A 23,306-nucleotide genomic window follows, 5' to 3' on the forward strand; every position below is an offset into this window, starting at 1 on the left:
TGAGAAACTTTGTGGTAGAAGATTGTTATAAACATCAATAGTCATTATTAAAAAAAAGGAGACAAAACAAAACACTGCAAGAACACAGTTTTACAACAACCACGAAATGGATGTGTGTGTATGTGTACGTGTGTGTGTGTGTTTTACATGTTGTTTATACAGGACATACATACAAAATACATTATATTACAATATTATAATAGTGCTAACATATCTTCTTCTCTATACAATAACAACTATAAGGACACTCTGACAATAAAATAGTATATTAATATGTACAAATGACATGTTCGATGGTTTGTGATTCCATTCAAAAAGTTTGTTGCTATTGGGATCATAATGGTGTCCAAATTTTAGCTGTAAAGAAAAGAGAAATCAAAATTCACAATAATGCCATATGTGATAGTCAAAATGGTGTATATGTTATAGTTACATATAGTTGTTGGTAAACAGCTAGTTAGCCATAATGTTCACTGCAGCTGATAACATGTATTAAATCCCATTGTGTGAGAGTGTGTCAGAGTGGAGCGCTGTGTGATAACTAGGTAGAGTATTGTGAGATAAATTAGTTGTCATCCTCATTGTTATTACACTCGTCCACAGCTTCACCTCGTAGATGTTTAGTAACAATGATTTCACCCTCGTAACAGAATAGACAGACAGACAGACAGCTTTCCCAGCAGGGTGCTTATTTATTAGAGATCATAAGTGTCAGCTTATGATCCCTAATCCATATTAAGTGTCATGTGGAAAACTTGTCTGGTTGAGACTAGCCTATGCCTCACTAACAATTGAGCAAAATGTTGTTACTCTAACAACTAGCCTCATTTTTTTCTTTTTTAGTGAATTTCTGTTACATGTTGACTTGATGTGTACTATTCAACTTTCTGCTACAGTTGTTATTAGTGTTCTCTTCAGCTCCCAACTCAACTTGGGTGTGATCTCAAGCTTAATATAGTACTCAGCCTCTATTCACTTTGTTACTAAGCCACACTACTTCTAAACTAGCTACATATATGGGACATCAGTATACTATACAAGCACACACTGCTGGTGTACTATAAGAACTTACGAGAAGCTGCTCTTTTGCAAGAGGGTTTGTTGCCTCCATTTATTAGTGATACTAACTTGGAGCTGCAACCTGTGAAATGTTAAAGGCATTGAAATACTAAATACATACGTACTGTAAGTGCATCTACATACCTAGAGTACTGGTCTTTTTTGGTGATGGTGGAAGTGAGTCTGAAGACACTGATCCCTGTTTGGGAGACATGGGTATACTGCTGGGTATGGAGCCTTGCCGTGATGTTCTGTGCATGACTGCGATTTGCTGATGGACTCTCTGGTTTCTTGTCTGATTTCTTGTGTGTGTGAACTAAAACAATGTCAACAAACTAAAGTACTTAGGGACCAGTTTGGCATTAAACTGCTCTACACAATTTAAGTAACCATAGCATTACACAAATGTTAAACTCAGTGTGCATCAATTAGAATTTCACAAACCTGTCACTAAAATCTTAAACAACACATCAAGGTGACCCTCATCAGTTATTATGTAAGGTTGCTCCACGTAGGCTTTTACTCTTTTTCTCATTTGATGCTGTGAATATGTAAAAGTTGGCATAATCACAGTTGTGTTATCAAATGGAATAAAATTCTTTACCTCAAAGCAGGCTATATAATAAATCTTAACAACTTGCTAACCTGAGTATAAACTCTCTTAAGATTATTGACAGTTGCTTGATAAGCTGTAGGACTCTTGAACTTTATTCTCAATGAACTGTGTAATGACTTGGGTAGGGTACCCAGATGTACCATCACAGCTTCTACTGGTGGAGGCTGTTGGTAAGAACACAAGTGTACTATCAGTGTACTTAATGTTAATGAAGTGGTGAACTGTATTTGCTATGTGTGTAGTACACTAGTGAAATACTCTAATAGAACAGTCACCAGTTACTCGGTTCTCTTACCATCATTGGCTTCATACAGTACAGTTTGCAGTTCCTCACTTCTCGAGCTATCATTCTCAACTTCTCAAAGTTGACCTAAAGACAATTTATGTGAAGTAAAGGTATCCATGTTAATACCACACAATTAAATTACATACCATGTTCTCAACCATTGAGTCATTCCCCAGGTAGATGAATGTGAGACCCTTCTTGGCCACTGGGAAATATGGTATTAATGGTCGATCAGATACTTTGAGAAGATTACGGTATTTTACAAAATTTCTTGTAGGGTCCATGAATAATTCTAAATCAGATCACTAAAGGATTAGTACATCAAATTAGTACATGGACAAGTTGGACATAGTACACAACATGGAGTCCATTCTGGTGGGCGGCTAACCCAACTAGCACACCAATAACAAAGATAAGTGGCTCCATGTCATGTCCTCCCACACACACTAAAGTACACACATACCCGATCATGAACTTCAGTTCTCTCATTCCAGCTGGTCATTAACTTGTCAAAGATCTGTGCTGGTCAAGGAATGTTCGGTAGGTCAACAGGAAGTCAGCAGGGTAGGAATCATCCACACTCTCCTCCAGTAAGTGATCTAGTAGTTGGTCTGGAGTAGCCTGTCAACCAGTAAATGATATGTAATATGTAAATGATTTATTTGGAGTTTGCATTTTATTACGACACTCATGTGCATACATGCACACACATGCACACAGCAAGACTGTGTATTTTTTTTGCACAAGGGTATATCTCCTTCAAAATAGGTACCCAAGCCTTAAAAGATGCATTTCAAGACCAAAGCCATTATAAAAGACTATAACCAAGGCTGTTAACGTAGAACAAGTAGCTGCCTTAGAGTATGGCCTTAGAGTATGGCCTTAGAGTATGGCCTTAGAGTATGGCCTTAGAGTATGGCCTTAGAGTATAGGGAATAAAGACTACAATGACATTATCAGATCTACATCAACATAAGACCTACCTTGTACGGTATACTACAAAGAAGGCACAATAGTTGCACCAGAAAATGTGCCAACTGAACCAATTTCTTCAGGCCATTTATCTGGCTCAGGCACTTGTACTGAAATTAATAATCCCATATACTGTACCCCCTCCCCTATACACATTACATACGTAACATACGCACGCACGCACACACGCACGCACGCACGCACACACACAACACACCTGGATAATGATAAAGTACCCTTCACTCTTGAGACCAGCCACACGTAACTCCACTACTTTAACAGTTTGTCCGTCCTCATCAGTCTCCCTCTTGATGTGTTCCTCTCCTTCAAGGATGGTCTCACTGAACACACTGATGTGTAGGAACCCATACTGGAAGAAAGGAGAAGGTCACAAACTGAGTGTACACAGTCACATACATTGAGATATACAGACAGACAGACAGTCACCCACAAACAAAACTAGAGCACGCTCACCTGATAGTCCTTTGATGCCAGTAATCTACCACTGTGAAGTGTCACCTTTAGTGATTGGTTGACGCCATAACTGTTGGAAAAATCACGGAAGAGTACATTAGGTAATGGACATATACTATACAAATAAAGCCGTTTTCATTATTTACCTTTCTCCAACATGTAATACAGTGGAACCTCTCTTAACAAACTCCCAAATTAAGGACACAACAGAAAAAACCTTCATAATAAGGAAAGAAATTTTGGCCCCAACACACAACAGGACTGGACTGGTTAACACATTTTTTTACCTCTGAAAGAGGAATACCTCTATACGTATTACAGCAAAAAGTAGCCAAAAATTCTCGGTCCCAAAATATCCGTAACAGAGAGGTTCCACTGTAGTTTCTCTTGCTCTTGTTCTCGACAAAATTTCAGACATCCGTTTAACACTACATACCAGCTGTCCACCTGTAAAGATCACTTCATCACAGGGAGATTGAAGAGGGAACTCTTAGCACAGATGTGTATTGTACAAGTAACTGTTAAACTCTTCTTGAATGCACACATCAAACACACACACACCTCTTCTCCATTGTTGATAATAACAGTGTTGTCTTCTTCAGCTGTTTAAAGTATCATCAATTTGAGAATGGATCAACGTACAGCAGATGTAAGCTTAGAGAAGACCTAGTGATAAAATAAACAGTAAACATGTGTATAACCTTATATGTATAATTACATGGTGAAATCCCATTAAGAGAGTTCACTTCATTATACTGACCATGTCAAGTAGGTTACAAACATAACTAAGATGTACTTCATGACCTCATTAATAAGACCACCTCATTATACTGACCATGTTGAGTAGGTCTCAAACATAGCTAAGGTGTACTTCATGACCTCATTAATAAGACCACCTCATTATACTGACTATGTCAAGTACAGTGGAACCTCAGTTATCCGAACTCCTTGGGACCAGAGGTGGTCCATAAGTCTGAAAAGTCCATATCTCTGAAACTGTGTATAAATAATATTAAAATAGCATTTTTTTTTTAAATATCAGTATTTTCAACCACCCTAATACAACAGTCACTACTCTAATAGAGCAGTCATTTGTACTTGATGACCTCATTGATAAGACCACCTCATTATAGTGACCATTACAAGTAGGTCCCAAACATAGCTAAGGTATACTTGATCACCTCATTAATGAGCACATTTCACTATAGTGGCCACCTACATTGAACCAGTGTTATAACTTGTTTCTCCTGCTACTATCTGCAGTGCTCTAATTCATTTTTACCTACATCCTGATATGTACAGTAGTTAATTCTCACTTCTATTTCTCTAATTTGATTCAGTGAAGTTGTAATGGCCACCATTTATACTAGGCATGCGTTTGACTTCCAGTTTGTTATGACTGTGTTTTGATACATGTACATGGTACTTCTTCACAGGAGAATATTTATCGATTTGGCAAATACATATAAATACAGTAGATGTAAAGGGTTTATATTTTGGATACACGTACATTATGAAGGACTTTATTTTCTGCTTGTCTATGAAATTAAACTCTCAAATGCAACTTTCTTTTATGTAAGTACAGATACACCCAATTTAGCTACAAAGGAGTAGAGATCAAAATTTGAATAGCAATACAATAGAGTAAGTCATTAAGGCATTCACTACCATCATGGTAATGTTACTAATGTACTACAATTAATGAGGACAATTAAAGTTATTTTGTAGATCAGATTATCAGAAGTGGTTTGTCTGAAAAATAAAAATAGCAGCGTTCACCCTTCAAGTAAATTCTAGAGAGGAATTGACAAGACTCTTATGTAACAATGGCCTTTCTGAGTTTTGAATTTACTGGCTACTGACTTAGAATACTGGTACACTTTAGGCTTCACACCAAGTACCTACACACATAGCTTACCATGACAAGTTGAGATTAACTCGTATGAGTTTTTAGCAAACATGCACACATAACTGATAAAAGGTTCCATTTCTAAAATTCTTAAAATACATAAGCACTATTCTAATTCAAAAATCCCAGTATTTACTAGAAACTTTACATGGTGGTATAGAACTGGTAAGGGACTTTTTGAAGGCACTGCATTATTACACATGCACAAAGCAGTTGTAAAGAAACTGGACACACAGATACAGTTTATAGTAGTAGTCCAATTAATGGCAATGATTATAAAGAGGTCTCACTTACATATGAACGTACATACAACAAACACAATCATGTTACCTTTCTAGTGCTGTAGTGACTACTGGCTCTGATGGCTCCATGTCCCAATTTATGCTGTCTAAAAAAGAGAATACATACATTGATTGTTAATATAGGTATAGGTATATTGTGTGTGTGTGTGTTTGTGTGTGAGTGTGTGGGGTGTGTGTGTGTGAGTGTGTGGGGTGTGTGTGTGTGTGTGTGTGTGTGTGTGTATGCGTGTTTGTTTGTGTGTGAGTGTGTGTGTGTGTGTGAGTGTGTGGGGTGTGTGTATGCGTGTGCGTGTGTGTGCGCATGCCTGTGTGTATGACTGGACACACAGACACATACATACTTACGATGACATCATCTATTTCCATTTTGATATCTTCTTCCTCTAGCCTTCTCCTGCCTGTGCTCCTAAACATCAAGTGCGCACAGGATCCATATGAGTTTGCATGTAAGTACAATACGCACGTGCAATGTACACATTTTTTAAAATATTGATAGACTAATGACACACACACGCATGCACGCACACGCACATATCTTGATCCATGGTCAAACTCACTGGGATCACCTTCAGCCAAGTCATCAGTGCTGTCACATATGTACAACACAGCAGTTACAATGACAGAAGTGCACTAAACATGTAGTTACATGTCATTGTATAAAACAAAACAAAAGCAATGCCAAACAAATCTGTCCATTAGAGTAATGGTCCACTTGTGCAGGCATTGGCTGCATACCAAATATAAAACCAACTTATATATGTGACCGTCTCAGCAAAATACCCGACTTGTTTGCACAAGCATGCGTATTGAGAAAAACAAAATTTAAAAATGTTTCGTAAAATTACACATGCTACAAAGAAAAATACGCAAGTTTTTATCGGGCCAGTATTCGAAGAAGGAAGACTCAAATTGATTAAAACTATATACTGTCTTATTCGCCTGCTCATGGAGAGTTTGAAAATCTTTGTTTTGTTTCTGTAACTTCAACGGTATTCGTTTCACGTGTGTTTGTTTACGATACAGTAAACGTAACAAGATCGTCATTGTTTCTTCTACCAAACTGCCTTCATATCCATATGCACAAGTGTCTACAGGGCTAACACTATATCTTGGTTGATGTGCTGATCCATGGTGAACATTTTAAGCCAAATTGCAACATTGTAGACTAATCCAAATGGAAGTTATGACTGCGAATGTAAGCGCCTGTAGTTTATTTTCAGTATAGTCACTGTACAAATCAATTATCTTACTCTTCCTACTGTCTAGTGCTATAATTTCAAAACTACACACCACAGAAGGCTGAAACTTTGGTGATTCATTCCTTGGACACTGCCAATAATGCTAAGTGAATAAATTTTTTTTTTTTAATTGTGCAAACAAGTCGGGTTTTTGCTGAGACGGTCACATATGCCATATAACAACATACAGAAACACACAACAAAAAATAATGAGATATTTATACTTTTAGGACTTGTTTCTTGAGTTTCTTCTTGTTGGCTTCTTAAACTTCAACTGCACAAGAAATAACATAGAAGTATTTATCACAATAACCTATGCACAAGTACAGTACAAACAATGTAGGTGGTTAATGTATGAAAACAAATGTACCTGTGTATTCCACTACACTACATCTATTTCTGATAAGTAAAATCCTTCAAATGCAGCGGAACCTCATCAAAATCAAAGGCCAGAAAATATGCATGGACAACACCTTGATAATCAGGACACTTGTCTACAGTCCCATTTGTATAATTGGACAAATACGTACATGTTGACCCTGAAACCTCTTAAAAGACACTTCAAAAGCCACAAAAGGTGTCCAAATAAGTTTGTAGATTTGGGGAGAAATTCACTGCATACGCACATACACACATAACACTGCACTCATACATTATACAACTTGTACAGTACATTTACATAATATTACATAAATGATGTGTGCATACATCACACAAGTGTTCACTTCACTCACCAGCACTATAATATTCTGATACAACTCTAGTTGTACACCTTCTAGACTAGCCTGTAGTCAGTGCGCAAAATAACGGTCGGTCACCGGACAATATCCGGAAATTATTAGCACCTGTCCGGACGAAAATTAGAATGCACGGAAACTATGTCTGGACATTCCGATTCGAGCAAGAAACGAGTGCTAACACGTAGAACAGTTGAAAAGTGGATTGTAGAGAATGATAAGGAGTTGGATACAACGATATGGCTGAAATATGAGATGGTACCTGGCGACCGCGAGCACGTGTCTGCTCTTAAGTGTGGGGTTTGTATACAGTTTAACGACCGACTAATTTCGCTGCGAAATTATAACCCGGCTTTTGTCAATGGATCAAAGAATACGAGAACATCGGCATTTAAGGAACACGCCGATACGGATATGCACGCGCGTGCTATGCTGCTGTACAAGAAACAACACTCTACAAATGTGTGCGAGTACGCACCAATAGCTAAAGCTATTCTACAGCCATCGATGGATGAATCAACTAGGCTGAAACTGAAGCGTAAGTTCGAGATCGCTTACATGATGGTGAAGGAAAATCTAGCTTTCAAGAAAATGAAGCCTTTGTGTGACATGGAGGAGCGGCATGGAGTGGAAATTGGTGCAAGCTATCGAAATGATATTGGCTGTGCTTCATTTGTAGAATCCATCGCTACAGACCTCAAAGGAGATTTAAAATATAAAATAGCAAAAGCCAAGTTTTTTCTCTGTTGATAGATAGCAGCACTGATTGTGCTAATGTAGACGAGGAGCTTTTTTTAGTTCTGTATTTTGATCCCTACTCTGGTTCAGAAGATGGCACGGTTCATGTGAGGAATAAATTCTTTGCAGTTCGTCATCTTGCACGGGGGACTGGAGAAGGTCTTTATGTTTGTGTCAAGAAAACTCTGGCCTACATGGGTGTGACTCCATTAGAATGGCAGTGCAAGATGATTGGGCTGGGGTGTGATGGTACTAATGCCAATATAGGAAGAAGGAATGGTCTTAAAGGATATCTCACGGAAGACATTCCATGGCTTATTGTATCTTGGTGTCTTACTCATAGGCTGGAACTTTCTGTTAAGGATGCTTTAAAAGACACATTTTTTAAGGACATCGATGAGTTGCTTTTACAAGTATACTATGTATACGAAAAATCACCCAAAAAGTGTCACGAACTAAAGGAAATTGTGGACAATCTCAAACAGTGTTTAACAGACACAGAAACGCCAACTAAGGGGGGTACCAGACCACTTCGGGCAAGTGGGATGAGATTTATAGCACACAAGGTGTCTGCTCTGGCAAGATTGGTTGACAGGTATGGGGCTTACCTTAGTCACTTAATCACACTATCACAAGATACAGCAGTTAAATCAGTAGATAGATAGAAATTGAAAGGCTATGTCTTGAAGTGGAGGAAGTCAAAAGTCTTATTAGGTTGTGCTCTTTTTCATGATGTGTTAAAGCCTTTAGGAATACTTAGCAAAGTGCTACAGGAAGATGAGTTGTGTATTGTAAGGGCAATAGAAGCGATGGTTAAAACAAAAAAAATGTTTGGATGAGCTAAAAACAAAGAATTTTGAGGATATCCTAACTGTTAAAATTTTTTTGACCAGAATTCAACAAAATGAAATACCCACTGATACAGGCACTAAAACAGTCTATTGTTATCAAGGTGCTGATTTGCGCTATCATTCTGAGGCTCTATCTACTTTGAAGAAAAATTACAAGGTTTGGATCACTGCTATTGATGAGTGTCTTGTGCATCGACTGAAAGCACAAGAGGAAGAGCTTGCACTGTTCACACATGCTGTTACACTGCTTGCAACTCATGGTTGGGAGAGGACTGCTACTCCTTGTTTTGAGCATGCTGCATTAGACGTCGTCAGTCATAGGTTTACTATTCCTTTAGAGAAAGCTGGCATAGATACGTCTGCTGTACAGGAGGAATGGGATGATATGGTGGAGTATAGCAAACGGTATCTTAATCTGGTGCAAGATTATAAGAATATTTGGTGGAAATTGTTCAATTGTGTGGACTCCAAGCGTTGGTCCAATGTATTATGGCTAATAGAGCTTTTGTTTAGTCTCCCACTGTCTAATGGTCACTTGGAAATAGTCTTTTCTCAGCTAAAACTGATCACCGCACCAACTTGTCCGAGAATAGGCTAGACCAGCTAGTGAGGATTAATGTTGAAGGTCCACCATTGGAGAAGTGGGATGCCTCCAGTGCTATAGATACATGGTATAATGACAAATCTAGACGGTTGACTGCCAGCAGTAGAGCTACCAGTACCACAGGTCATGGGTCCAAGGATACTCCTACTGAAAAAGGTGACAAACATGCTTTTTCCTTGGATGAATGGAAGGATGGGGTACAAGTTAGCATTGATGAAGAGCCTAATGATGATGATGATGATGATGACAACGAGGAGCCTTTAAGTTTTGTTGATGATGAGCCTTGTGAATCTGGTGATGATGAGCCTTGTGAATCTGGTGATGATGAGCCTTGTGAATCTGGTGATGATGAGCCTTGTGAATCTGGTGGTGATGAGCCTTGTGAATCTGGTGATGATGAGCCTTGTGAATCTGGTGATGACTGTGTGATTATAGAGTAAGTGTAATCCACACCAGAATATACAACACCTTACCTAATTGCATATCATAAGTTTGTGATTTGTATTTTGTGATCTTGTAATATTGTTGTGCAGCTGTATTAGACAAGTATGTAGCCTTTTGCTTTTTGTAGTAGTGTAAAACTGTCAGTCTCTGTGATGTGTGTGTGTGTGTGTGTGTGTGTGCGTGTGTCTCAATATCAGATACTTAGTTGTAATTCATTATATTGTATTTTAATTTACACCATGAATTTTATAACCACTGTGCATACATGAACTTTTTAATGATATAATATAAATTTATTATGAAATAGTGATGATGATCATTCAAAGTATATGTCCGGACAACTTTGAAAATGTCCTTCCAACTTTTATTTTGTCCTGACAGTATGTCAGGTGGGGTCCCAAAAGTTATTTTGCACACTGAGAACAAAACACTATTATAATATGGACTAAAAGAATATATGTAACTGTACAGTATGTATGTTTTTATACATGGTGTGTACCTCATGAAGGACGAAAGTATTGTTTTAGAATTTTTAAATACAGGCAACGTATGAACTTAGATATTGCACAAACAGCAAAATATAAAATGACACATACAGCATTGGCTCTCACATGGTCCCTGATAATTTGTCTCTCTCTTTCCTCAGTTGCATCATACAACCCTCCTTCACCTGTGAAGATCATGTTAACAAGTATTAATGGTGTAGTACCAATGCACAGTACACTACACACATTCGGGGGATTCTCAAGTCAGACCTTATTACAGTGACCTATTGGAACAGGGTCTTACAGTCCTATAAGAATTTCTCCCCAGCTATTTGTCAATAGCTAGTACATGTATTATCCTTACAGTACAATATACACTTGTAAACTAAAGAATAGAACTACTATAGACACATGCAGGATACTAAATACATACACTCGTGCTTACCCAGGACAATGGAGTCCTTCTTTATTCCTTCAATCTCTTCTTTGTATTTCTTCAGTATCTCCTTAAGCTGGTACAACACCACATGTACACACCCTACATTAACATATATTATGTAGCTGTGAGTTGAGTACTAACATTCCCATACTCGTCATCCTTATGAGGATTGTAGTCCACTTTCTTGTTCTTCAGTTCAACATTCTTTTCAGCCTGCAGTATATGTACACACATGACGAACAGCTTCCCCATCGAAAATGTATAATAAATTTGTCCACTCAGCTGCAGCTTAGGTCTGCAGATTATTGAATTTACACGCAGTTAAAACACAAATATAACCAGTACCTAAACACGTATGTTTGTATCACCAACAACAAAAGTGGTACACTTATTTAAGTAAAGGCAGTAATGCGAGATGTCATCATAATGCTACTCGTACTGTTAATAGTAATGTGGGTATTGAGTCATCAAGTGTGAGACCTGCACTGATGAAGAAATTATACTGGTATGTTATCAGTACCACTAGCCATGTAATCTGAAGAAAAGTCATCCACATTGTCATTTGTGGAATGGCTATCTTCGGCTACACTCAACGTATCATGTAACATATGTGGCAAGATATACAGTAGGACTATAAATTGTTTTAAACCACATTGTAACATTTTAGCTGTTACACTGCAACAGTTACACCGTTACATATTGTGAGGATAAAAATAATAACTCATACGATGTCCACTACTCTGTTACATTGTAACTGTTACACTGTCACATAGGGATAGCCAGATACTAAAACACTGGCTGTTACACTGTCACACAATTTAATCGGTTAATCAATCAGTTATAGGGACAAATAATTGGCTATGGACAGCTACTTGGTCCAGATCACAGCTCTAATGCAGAACATTGCTTAGTCAATCCCTATGTAACAGTGTATACAACAGCCAATCTTAACATTTGGCTATCCTTACAACATGTGAACATAACAACAATGTAACAGCCAGTATCTTAGTATCAGGCTATTACTATGCTACAATGTTATAGCATGACAGTGTAACATCTTAAACCTGCTGTTACAGCGTTACTTTTGGTCCTATATCATATGCCTTAGCATATAACGGGTTATTTTCGAATGAGTTTAATTTTTGAATCTTTAGGAAAACACAGGTTCTTTGAAAATTAAGCTTTTTGAAATTAGTGCAGAACACAATCGATTGCATGATAGTTATCTAGCTATTTTATTTTGCTTTGTTTCTGGTCGTGACGTGTAGCTACACTGTAGTTTACCATGTCGTTGCATTGCTACTTCAAGATACAGCAGAAGCTATAAAAGCAGCTAATGACAGCGTTGAACAAGCCATCGAAAAATATCAGCACCAGTGGCAAACGAAGCAGAGGAAAGTACATGACATTTACAGGAGTGCAGATGGATATAGACAATGGAAACAAGGCAGCACTACAACAAGGAGTTCTGTATCCAGCTTAAGGAGAGCATGCTTAATACTTGGAAATCAAAGTATTATGAAGAGGTTAAAAGGTTTAGTAAGAATAGACAGTTTGCTGAATCAGGTGAAATTGTCTTAACTGCTCTTCCTAACCTAAAACGGGGCAGGCCACTACTCGTGGGTGACACACTGATAATCAGATGCAATCTTATGTTTGTGCCACACATAGTACTGGAGGAATGGTCACCACTACAACGGTTTTGGCAGCTGGTGAGGTTACAGTGAAGACCCACAAGAAGCTTCTGCATGACAAGGATGGGGATAAGGCATCTGCAGGGCCTATCAAATTAACCAGATACTGGACTAAATCCTTACTTGATTGTATGTAAAATTGTCAAAAGGAAAACAACAACAGCAGCAAAAATAGATCCATTATGCTTTGCTGAGCCATAGGAGCAGTATCTCTTGGATATTAAAGTGGTTGTGAAAATGGAAAAGGTCCCTCCAGAACTTGTCTTTGACTAGGACCACACAGGAATTATTATTGTTCCAGGGTCACCATGGACGATGGAGGAAAAGGGTCAAAAAGGGTAGAAGGTGCTGGGCTTAATGATAAATGACAGAGCACAGTTGTCTTTTGTGTATTTGTGGTAATCTATCTTGACAGCTAACTATATAGCTCAGCAACTTTGAAGAAATTCAACATAATCTAATTTTACTGCCAAACCACATTACTATACATACAATTCTGGACAGTTCTAGAATAGAATGAATACAATTACAAGATTGCATCATAACCATAAGAAAATGTCACAAACAACCTGTCTGGGCAAATATTTTTTTTGGGCCCACTTTGACTTAAAAATTTTTTCACTTATTGTGAACTTACTGTTTTCATTTGTTTTACGGAGTCACGTTCTTCGGTTGAATGGCATGACATAGCCGGGCAATGTACTCCTCACAATATTGTGAACTCTATAGACAGCTACGTGGGTGAACATTTCCTTCCTCAGCAAGGCACGTCTTCTCGCAACACGTGGCCATGGGATGACTGCATGAGGCCAGACTAGCTGGGAGTGAAGGAATGAAGGCTACTCATAAGAATGTGTCACAAATAGTGGCTTGCGCAATTGAATATAGTCTATGTGGTGTGACAGTTTAAACTGCAATTGTTGGTTAGTTGCATGCTCTGAGACCACATGAGTAGCTATCTGGCTTGCACGTGGATGTCATGGGTTAAGTTTGTGACCCTAGTAGTTGGTTTGTTTGATTGAAATAATATCTAATCATGTCAGTGAAGTGGAATTATAATTAGCAGGGCTGCCAAGAAAATTTAGGGGGTCTGCACGTGGCTAATCAAGAATGTGGGGCCCTATAACTACAGTTAATGTAGCTTTGGGACCTGGGGCCCAGGGAAAATTTCCCCAGTTTCCCCCCCTGTCGGCGGTCCTGATGATTAGCATCACTCCGCTAGTATTTGCATCAACTGGGTTAATGGGAACAGAAGTACTCTCACTTTTGCTATAGCTACATGAGAAACTGCGATAAAATCAATACTAATAATGACTTCCTGCCAACCTGCACAATTGGAAGTCTTTAAAATAGAAATCTATTACAACAAGCCTATTGCAAGGTGTAGTAGCAATGGGAAGGGAAAGTGCTTATCAAAATAGCCTTACAAGATACTCTATAGAGCAGCCATTTTACTCTGATAAATTAGTCTGAAATTTTTGTCAAACTGCCAGGTCACTACTAGAGGGATAAAAACTTTATGAAATGTAATATTAATTTGGTATGGCCTAATTGTGGTCACCTACCTATTTTGATTAAGGAAGGGCACAATGGTGGATTCAACATTGCTTTCATTGATCTGTTATTGGTGTTGACAAGAAGAGTTGCATATAGTAACATTAGCAATGTGGAAATGGATTTGTCCGCTTGCTGCTCATTCCTCTGATAAAAATTTGCTTATTATCAAAAGTGAAGCTTGTGGTGGTTATAGACGAAAGCTCTAAATTATATACCTACCATTAATCATTTGTGAAGTAAAATTTATTGCCTGGTAATTTTATGCAATACAAATGTTTTTGAATTTATCATTTTTAATAATTATAGGTCCACCCGATCATATCAGCTGTTGAAAATACCCTATGTCGGCTTTGTTTGTATCAGGTTGAAAAATGTAGTGAACAAGCAGCAGATACAGCTGTAGAAGTTTCTGTAGAGGTATGTACATACATTCTTGAATGTCATACAGTGGTATCCTAAACACATACACTGTATGTTTACGTGTACAGAATTTTGGTTTCACACTATTCCATTTAGATCATTGTTGAAGAAAATGTTTCTTTCAGTTTATCATATCAATTACCAAATTGGTTTGAGAATTAATAATAGTTAATATTGATAGTTCAACATAATAATAATGACAAAAAGTCCTATCATTGCATTTTGAATTATTGTACTGGCAATTTCACCAACATGCATTGGGACTACTACTAAATTGCTGTATATATGCCCAAGTTTTGCCTCAGACCTCACAAACTTAATTAGCTATTTCACAGGCCTGACCAACCCATATTTTGTGTAGATTAAAATACAGTATATAATTTCTTGCCTATGTAATACTCTGATGAAGTCCGACACAGTGATTCTGTACCCCACAATATGGTAGCTAGCTAGTCTGGACAAGTACACTAGTCTCTGGAATCTGGACTCCATTCTAGCAATATATGCTTCCAAAGCTCCTTTCATGCAAGGCTACCAAATGTGAGAAAATCTGCAGGCAAATTCTTGCTGCCTGGACAATTTAAAAAGTAGGAAAATCAATATGTGGTTAAGTACTTATTAAATGCATACATTAATAAGTTTTGTGTAGCGTTTTATAATACGCACTATAGCAGTAGTTGTAAACACCATTACTATAGTCAAGTATGTACACACAGACCATTTATTGCCTCAAACTTCCATTGATTGACGATAGTCCCTTCAAGAAGTTGGAACTTAAAGGAGGGACACCACCAGGAGTTGAGTCTGTGGCTTAATTTGGTGCAACATGGGAAAATTCACCATGCTCAGATATGGTAAGGATTAACAGACCAAGAGCTTTCTTGATTTTATGGGTGGTGATGCAAGGTCGTTCTTAGTTGATGCAGTGATTTGTCATATTCCATTTATATTCCATTATAAAATGTAGGGTGTGCAAAGTTCTTTAATACACACTTCACTTTTCTTTTTGTGCATTGCCCCTCTATGCGGACATGACAAGTATGCAAATATAGCGAAAAGCCACCTTCAATATAGTTGAGTGAGTAATGTCGGTCTCAAACTCAGTTAAGATGACCTTCATGATCCTATCAATACATAGGCGGATCTGAGGGGGGGCCAAGGGGTGCTGTGCCCCCCCTGGCCTTTCTCTTGCCCCCCTTGGGCTCACAGTTGATACCAGAAACTGGAATCATGCATTCACACTGTATTCAGAAGTATAGAAAGCAAATGGGCAAATAGAAGACAACAATTGTAAATGTACACAGTTATACAGTACATTGTAAAGAAAGTGAGACATATAAGTTTGAATTTTTGCGCCAAGATCGAGATACTCTAATAGAACAGTCACGATTGTAATGTCATTACAATACTAGCTATAGCTACACCTTATTTCTATTTAGCACACTTTACCATCAAACAGGTTTTATCTCAGATAGGCTAATTAATCTTTATATGCATTGTAAGCATACACTTTGTAAGCTAAATGCTATCAAAAATGCTCCCAAATTCAAACCTAGGAGGTCTAATTTTAAAAATTTTTTTCGCCAACTACAATCTTACAACTGTATGTCTATCATTCATCCAGCTATACTGAATACAGTTATGCAACTGAATATAACTTGTGTACTAGAATTCCTTTTAGTGGAATAAACACTTTTGTACACTAAAACTTTTGCCCCCCCTTGGCCCCCCCTGACAATGTCTCCTAGATCCGCCTATGTATCAATAAGACCACCTCATTACAGTGACTATGTCAAGCAGGTCCCAAACATAGCTAAGGTGTACTTCATGATCTCATCAATAAGACCACCTCATTACAGCAAGCTGGCCCCAAACATAGCTAAGGTACTTCATGACCTCATTAATAAGACCACCTCATTATAGTGACCATGTCAAGTAGGTCCCAAAAACATAGGTATACTTAATGACCTCATAAATAAGTAATTATTGACACCATTCCAAAAGTGGCCACATTGTATACTACACAGATTTCAGGACTCTGTAATTCTGGAAGTAAAATTAAATTTTCAAAATACCTGCACATGCATCATTTAAAGTAGCAACCACCAAACCATTCAGTCATGCGATTAAACTTCCCATCTACACCAGTGAGACTAGCTACCTCTCTGCTGCTGTAATAGGTTGTAGTGTGACAGACTTGCATATTCATATTCCTGGCTCAGTCTTGCGACATATATAAATCCTGGACTAGAAGTTGTCTATATTTAAACAAACTAGGACTGAACGCCTATGTGATATGTTTTACACTGTAGGTAGTAGTTGTAAAAATACACATTGACAAACATGCCACACACTTTGTTGAAGTATACCCATGTAAATGTTTCTGGCAAGTGGAATGCATTGAATTTCACAAATCAGATTATTCATGGCATTATTCTTATGGCAAAATGTATGTGTATCTTGAGTACTAATTTTACTATCCAAATACCAAAGTACTTAAGAAGCTACTACTATATCTGAGTATTCACTACTAATTAATTAAAAGTATCACTTTTTAAATCAGATATTTCAATCACTGATCCCACTTCATACATGCATGCACATTTAAAGGATTTGTATATGTGTAGGACGGGTGTGAGGTTTAGCTGGGCTACATTCTTGGAAAGACTTTTACAAGATCTGGTAGTAAGCTTTGAGGTTTAAAAGGCTTCTACTGCATAGATTGAAAGGTCTAATTTTGGCCAATTGCTGCTCTGGTATCTTACTATGCTGTGCACTTTACACTAGCCATCATAGCTACAGTAAACCTTTATAATGTGCCACTCATCAAGATAGTAACCACAGAAGACTTGCAGCATGATGTAATTCATCGTAATTGCTAAGCAACCGTAGCTGTCGGGCAATGTTTCGGGACAGTGTTATGGCTGAAAAACACTTTCTCAGGATTTGATAGACTGTAATGAAGCAAATCAGTGTTGAGTTGTGTTGTAAATACCACCCAGTTCGTTAAAAAAGGCGAAGAAGTTAGAATTGGTAAGTAATGTATCGAAATTTAAGAATGAGGAAATGACAATCCTAAGGAGTAGGGTGCTCAGCTACCATTATTACAGGTTGACAAAAAGGTGGTGGTACACAATTGAATACTGTACCATTTCTAAGATCGTCTTTGATTTGTTCAGTTGCAGTATTCATAGTCACCTATTTCACAAGGCCAATGATAAGATATTCTATTTCGAAACCAGCCCCACTTCCCAGTGCCACTATAACCAGTGCTTAGTGAATAAATCTCGTTACCTTCATTCTGACCCAATATGCGCCATAGAAAGTTGTCCCGAAACATGTCCGCCTAGCAACTGTTGTTTCATGCGTGCAAATCCTCTATTACACAGTGATGGCTGATGCAACAAACAGTGTCAAACTATAGCAGTATTCTGAGGTGTCTGAATAGAGCAGTTCCACTATAGTACGGCTATGTAGAGGTGTCCGATTAGAGCACAAACTGCTCTAATTGGACACCCCTGAATCCAGAATACCAACTACTGAGTAGCTGGATACAATGACTGACATCTACTAAACTGAGACACTCAATCGTGCAGTCTCAAAGCAAATAATTGCATTTTAACTGTGACACCATGTACATCAGCTTCACAGTGCTCACTACCTTACAAGTAGTAGCCTTCATTCCCAGCTTTACTCATTCAGGCTTCAATCGATCTTGTCACAGTCGTGTGTTGCCGGTGTGAAAACATGTCTTGTTGAGGAGGGAAATGTTCACCTACGTAGTTGTCTGTAGAGTTCAAAACATCGCTTGAGGAATAGATTTTGATGTGCCATTCCGTGCCATATTCAACCCGAGATTCACAACAAATGGTTGTGGCAAATGTAATTACAAAAACTCCACAGTCTTGGACACCTTGTTGCTTATGAACCTTGGCAACATCATGTTTGGAGACTCCAAACAATTCATGTATGACTACCTGGGTTCTGTCATCAATGCTGTCATACAGGGAGTCATACACCATCACCTTGTCTGATCCTTCTAGGTGAACATTGGAAGCAACAATCCAATGGTTACCACATGAGTGAATTACTTGTAAACATTGCCTCGAGCATTGTTGTCCACTTAATCATTCTGCTTCTTTGCTTGCAGAACTGTATTCTGTAAACCACTGATAGCTGGAAATTGCTTCTTAAGTAATTTCTGTGCAAAGTTTATAATAACATCATTAAGCTCTTCTCCATTTAAAATTTTTGTTTTATGTGAAATTAGTAGACGGCAAGGCTAATACATTTTTAACCTCTGAAAGAGGAAAACCTCTATATTATAACAAAAAGTGGCCTAAAATTCTGGGTCCCAAATGTCTGTAATAGAGAGGTTCCATTGTAGTAGTGCTGAAATGGATACCCTGAAAAATATCCTTCCATATATTCTATGGATAACGACATCATCATTTGCTTCATCAGGAGCTTATAAGCACCAAAGGTGAAAATTCTTACGCTTTGGGTTGCCAGCCATTACAGCCAACTTGAAATGATCCATCTGTGATGACATAGCCTATGTGGATCAACATTTTTAGTGTTTACTAACAGGTTGGTTAGCAACACTTGCCATGTCTCACACACTGCCACACATAAAAATCCATCACTAAATCCCTCTCTACAGCCAGTTAATAATACAAGAACATTGCAGACGTTTCTTACCAATTGGCCTGTGGATTTGTGGTGTTCCAAGTAAGGCAATGTTGCACTATATAAATATTGCATGGTTAAATTTTCAGTGCTCATATGCTTCTGGTTTCATATATCCTTTAAGTATGACATCAAATGCTGTGAAAACCTGTCTAAACTGGCCATTGAAAAATCCCCTCATGTGCCAACTGTGTACGAAGTGGCTTGCAGCCACCTCCTTAACCCTTAAGCCCGTATAATTCACAACACTGGATTTAAACTTATACACATGCTTTGCACAAAGCACTGTAACTTCCGTAGCATCCATCCTATGGCTATGCAGTTTATGTCATTCTACTTGTGATGTAACAAGGATTAAAATGATACCTAGGGTTTTACCCTAACACTAAATGGTAAGGCAAAAACTAGCCATGAAAATAACTTTTAGGTAAGGAAACATGCAAACCCTTTAATTGTCCATAACTCGATGGTGGTTGCTCCTATCAATTTGCAACAACTTCCGTTCGATTCGCCGTTAATTTTTTTATCAGGCGATATATGACTCACGTGAGTAAACCCACAATTGAAATTAAACACGTGGCAAGAATTTTAGAACGTGATGCAATTCATTGTTGCTCATCGCTTCATAACAAGTAGGCCACTGTAGTTACACTGTAAATTTAACTTTCTCCAAGTAGCCCAGTGAACAGACTTTTAACTAATGTGTAGTTGTAGGCAACATAAGTTACCCCACCTAGTGTTGCCATGGCCATGTATGCCCATGTTGTGTAAACATACATTCCCATTCCCTAAAAGTTCTTTGTTAAGGGTTAATGAAATTTTGCCCTACAATGACAAGGGGTAGTCACTTCCATACCGCCAATTGATGTGCTCACGAATCAAATTATTTAAACTCTGGCAAAGCTGTTCTTCCCTTGATCACTCGATTAAATCTTGATCTTGGTCACAAGTGCATCAATTGGTGGTATGGAGCTAGGTGACTACATCTTGAATGACATGTTTTCACTGTACTAGTGAAGGATCAAGATAACACTGGGATACTACAGTGTAATCTCCGGAAAACTTTCAAATATAGCAGTAAAATTTTCACCCTGGTGTCATGTCCAATAATTTTATACTATCATGATAGAGACTCAACTGTACAAAATACATGTTGTCATGGTATGTGCTAATTAAATGAACTATGAACTTTGCTTACGTTTTACAATTAATTTTTAACAACACAATACATGCACAGCAACTCACCAATTGTGTCTCAATATCTGCAACACGAAACGACAACCTTCGCAACAGCCAAAAGATCCTCGACTCTGAGCACCTATCAGTGGCTATCACACGCCACGTCGGTGCTAAGCTGATTAGATCACGAGACTGACCACGTTGTAGTAGCACTGCATGAAGTAATATTATTCCGTGGTATTCGCTTTATACATGGTCCTTCAAGCCGATCACGACGCAGCGACCTACAGATCCAGTCCTCGATCCAGTCAGCTACTACACTCGCGAGCATTGTGAGGCTGAGCAAGCCTATGTTAAGAGACGGTCGCCTCCCAAAAGAGAATTCCTTGTTACCACAGTATCCCAAGAGGCGAGTGACAAAAATTAAGTGTAGTCTGTTTTTATTTCCTTTTACATTTTAATTGATGCTCTTCAATTGGATTGGGGAGCACCAGAGGCGGGAATCCTGGTGGAGCTGATTGCTGCCGCCAAACTGTACTAGAGTACGTGAGCAGTATAAATAAGTAAGAGTAGACAGACTACATTTTCGACATGGCTGAAGGCTTGAGTAGAAAAAGGAAAAAGAGGTGGAGATCGGTCATCCGCCAAGCACAGTAATCAACTGTGTCTCACACAATTAAGGAAAGGCTTACAGGCCAAGGGCGTACGTAGCTAGAAATTTTAAATAGGTGAGGCAGACCTTGCAATGCTTTATGAATGATGCATGCACTCTAGTGTGTAAGTACAATCAGCAAGTGTAACATGTTCAAGCTAGGGGATCTGGGGGGCATTGCCCCAGGAAATTTTTGAAACTTAAGAGTTACAAGACTGAATGTGGAGGTAATTTTAGTTCTACTATGATGGTAATAGCATAGAATGCACGTTGTGGTATTTTATGCATGTTGCTCAGACCATGTATATAGCACTGGTAACATGTCAATCCAGGGGGTCTGGACCGGCTTATGCTCCCCTAGGAAAGTTAGAGATTGATTGTGAGAGCAAATTAAGTAGTTTAATTTGCTTGACTGTTGTATTAGGATGAGTACTCTTTTAGGGTGACTGCTCTATTAGAGTATATTGATCTGACCAGTTTCTGAAAACCTCAGTAGCTAACCTCTTATGGATGGACTCTTACTAAATACCATGTTAATGCAAGCTTTCAAGGTCCAATGTAACTCTCAGTTCAGTGGCTTCAGTCACCAATATTTGTGACCGGATCTGCAAAAACCCGACACGATAATGCATTTTTCGAATTCCTGTTATTATTAATTATAATCTACTTAGCCAAGTGTATTGCCTAGCAAAGTTTCAGCCTCATATGCCAATAACTTTCAGAATTACAGCCCTAAAAAGTAGCAACAACAGAAAAATTGATTTGTACAGCAAGTATTGTGAAAATAAATTACAGGCGCTCACTAAAATGGTCATAACTTACGAAAGAATGGATGTGCTGGACTGAACTTTTCACTATCATGTTCGCCATGGATAGAGGCTGGGTAAGTTTGTCCTTTTACTGGGTAAGTTTGTCCTTTTATCGCCTTTCTTTGCTGGATAATTTCTGAAGAAAAATTGATCGCATATGATTGCTTCGACATAACATAAACAAATGCTCTTAACTTACAAAGCCTTGAGTCTACTGAAACGAAACAAAGATTTTCTAACTTCTCTTGAGTAGGTGAATAAGATGATATCCAGGTGTTTATTGTTAGTCCCTTCTTTCACTACGAAAGAGACATTCAAAAAAGTTACAGGATTTTTTCAATAGTACGCAAATATTTCACCAATTGTTTTCAATGCTGTATACTGGAAATTTAGGCTTGCGCTATTGTGTCGGGTTTTCGCAGATCCGGTCACATTTGGTGAGGCAACTGCCTCACCTGCCTACATTGTTGCTACGCCTCTGGCTTAGACAGCATGTTAAGAACTGCATGCAGCCTGGCATTGCACACTTCAATCGACAACTTATAAGCACCACTAGTTTACAGACGTTTAAAGCAGCTGTTTTCACTCCTTAAGACTTATCCAATGATGAAATGGTGGATACATTACAAGTGTTTCCATTTCTTATACACCAAATACCGTCATTACAAAGTAATTTGTTACAATACTTAGAAGAAAAAAAAACAGCTGATGTGACTTCAGTGAACAGTTTGATCCCCTTGAGTGCATGGTGGAAGCTGAATGCTGGTGAGCTGCCAATTTGGTATCTGCTGCTCTCAAGGTGCTTGTCTTGCTACCATCTTCTGTAGCTACGGAAAGAGTTTTTTTCTCTGTTGAAATTTTCATTCAGTGACCAGCAAGAAAGTAACCTACCACACTGGAGCATAATTTGGGAAAATTTGAAACAATGCTCAAAAGCACAATAGACAATTTTAAAAGCATAAAGGAAATATGCTTAGGCCCCCAACTGTTGACAATTCTTCCCCACTTTAACTCTGCAACCTGCCTTGGTGACCAAAGTATAGTATTAATTGTGTTAGTAATTTGAATGCCTCCAACGTGTTGTTTCAGTAGCCCGAATGTTTAAAAAATAGACAACAGAAATTTCCAATATCTCATGAGGTCATCTTCATC

General features: G+C 38.2%; 3 protein-coding genes across 4 annotated transcripts in view; all 3 read right to left on the reverse strand.

Annotated features, from left to right (window-relative positions):
- LOC136259176 (E3 ubiquitin-protein ligase TRIM71-like) overlaps positions 1-23,306 on the reverse strand; it is a 70,197-nt gene that overhangs the window by 18,265 nt on the left and 28,626 nt on the right. The window lies entirely within an intron of this gene.
- LOC136259183 (rap guanine nucleotide exchange factor 6-like) lies at positions 27-8,307 on the reverse strand. Of its 2 annotated transcripts, XM_066052643.1 has the most exons (18): positions 7,591-8,307; positions 7,081-7,130; positions 6,150-6,204; positions 5,964-6,024; positions 5,647-5,704; positions 4,243-4,403; positions 4,126-4,192; positions 3,969-4,073; positions 3,408-3,854; positions 3,170-3,303; positions 2,425-2,582; positions 2,108-2,266; positions 1,971-2,045; positions 1,705-1,839; positions 1,504-1,600; positions 1,204-1,375; positions 1,073-1,141; positions 27-357 (listed from the first exon to the last, which is right to left on the reverse strand). In XM_066052643.1, exons 12-18 carry the CDS (start codon positions 2,243-2,245, stop codon positions 354-356), a joined length of 690 nt encoding a protein of 229 aa, XP_065908715.1. In that variant the 5' UTR covers positions 2,246-2,266; positions 2,425-2,582; positions 3,170-3,303; positions 3,408-3,854; positions 3,969-4,073; positions 4,126-4,192; positions 4,243-4,403; positions 5,647-5,704; positions 5,964-6,024; positions 6,150-6,204; positions 7,081-7,130; positions 7,591-8,307; the 3' UTR covers positions 27-353. The 2 variants fall into 2 exon arrangements, with proteins under 2 accessions (XP_065908715.1, XP_065908716.1); XM_066052644.1 differs by lacking the exons at positions 3,408-3,854; positions 3,969-4,073; positions 4,126-4,192; ... (4 more) ...; positions 7,081-7,130; positions 7,591-8,307 and having other exon boundaries at positions 3,151-3,185.
- Positions 10,569-19,541, reverse strand: LOC136259189 (U4/U6.U5 tri-snRNP-associated protein 1-like). The gene is made up of 4 exons (XM_066052672.1): positions 18,803-19,541; positions 11,296-11,367; positions 11,161-11,227; positions 10,569-10,900 (listed from the first exon to the last, which is right to left on the reverse strand). The coding sequence occupies exons 1-4, from the start codon at positions 18,845-18,847 to the stop codon at positions 10,731-10,733; spliced, it is 354 nt and encodes a 117-aa protein (XP_065908744.1). The 5' UTR covers positions 18,848-19,541; the 3' UTR covers positions 10,569-10,730.

The sequence above is a fragment of the Dysidea avara genome, chromosome 6, assembly GCF_963678975.1.
Source record: "Dysidea avara chromosome 6, odDysAvar1.4, whole genome shotgun sequence".
Lineage (NCBI taxonomy): Eukaryota > Metazoa > Porifera > Demospongiae > Dictyoceratida > Dysideidae > Dysidea > Dysidea avara.

Excerpts from the sequence above, each read along its gene's own strand:
- LOC136259183 (XM_066052643.1), bottom strand. The coding sequence starts at position 2,245 with ATGGACCCTACAAGAAATTTTGTAAAATACCGTAATCTTCTCAAAGTA. Across the intron at positions 1,601-1,704 it reads TTAAGAGAGTTTATACTCAG|CATCAAATGAGAAAAAGAGT; the intron begins GTTAGCAAGTTG and ends ACATATTCACAG. Across the intron at positions 1,142-1,203 it reads AAAAAAGACCAGTACTCTAG|GTTGCAGCTCCAAGTTAGTA; the intron begins GTATGTAGATGC and ends AACATTTCACAG.
- LOC136259189 (XM_066052672.1), bottom strand. The coding sequence starts at position 18,847 with ATGGTGTATGACTCCCTGTATGACAGCATTGATGACAGAACCCAG. Across the intron at positions 11,368-18,802 it reads GCATTGATGACAGAACCCAG|GCTGAAAAGAATGTTGAACT; the intron begins GTAGTCATACAT and ends CATATACTGCAG. Across the intron at positions 10,901-11,160 it reads GAAGGACTCCATTGTCCTGG|GTGAAGGAGGGTTGTATGAT; the intron begins GTAAGCACGAGT and ends TGATCTTCACAG.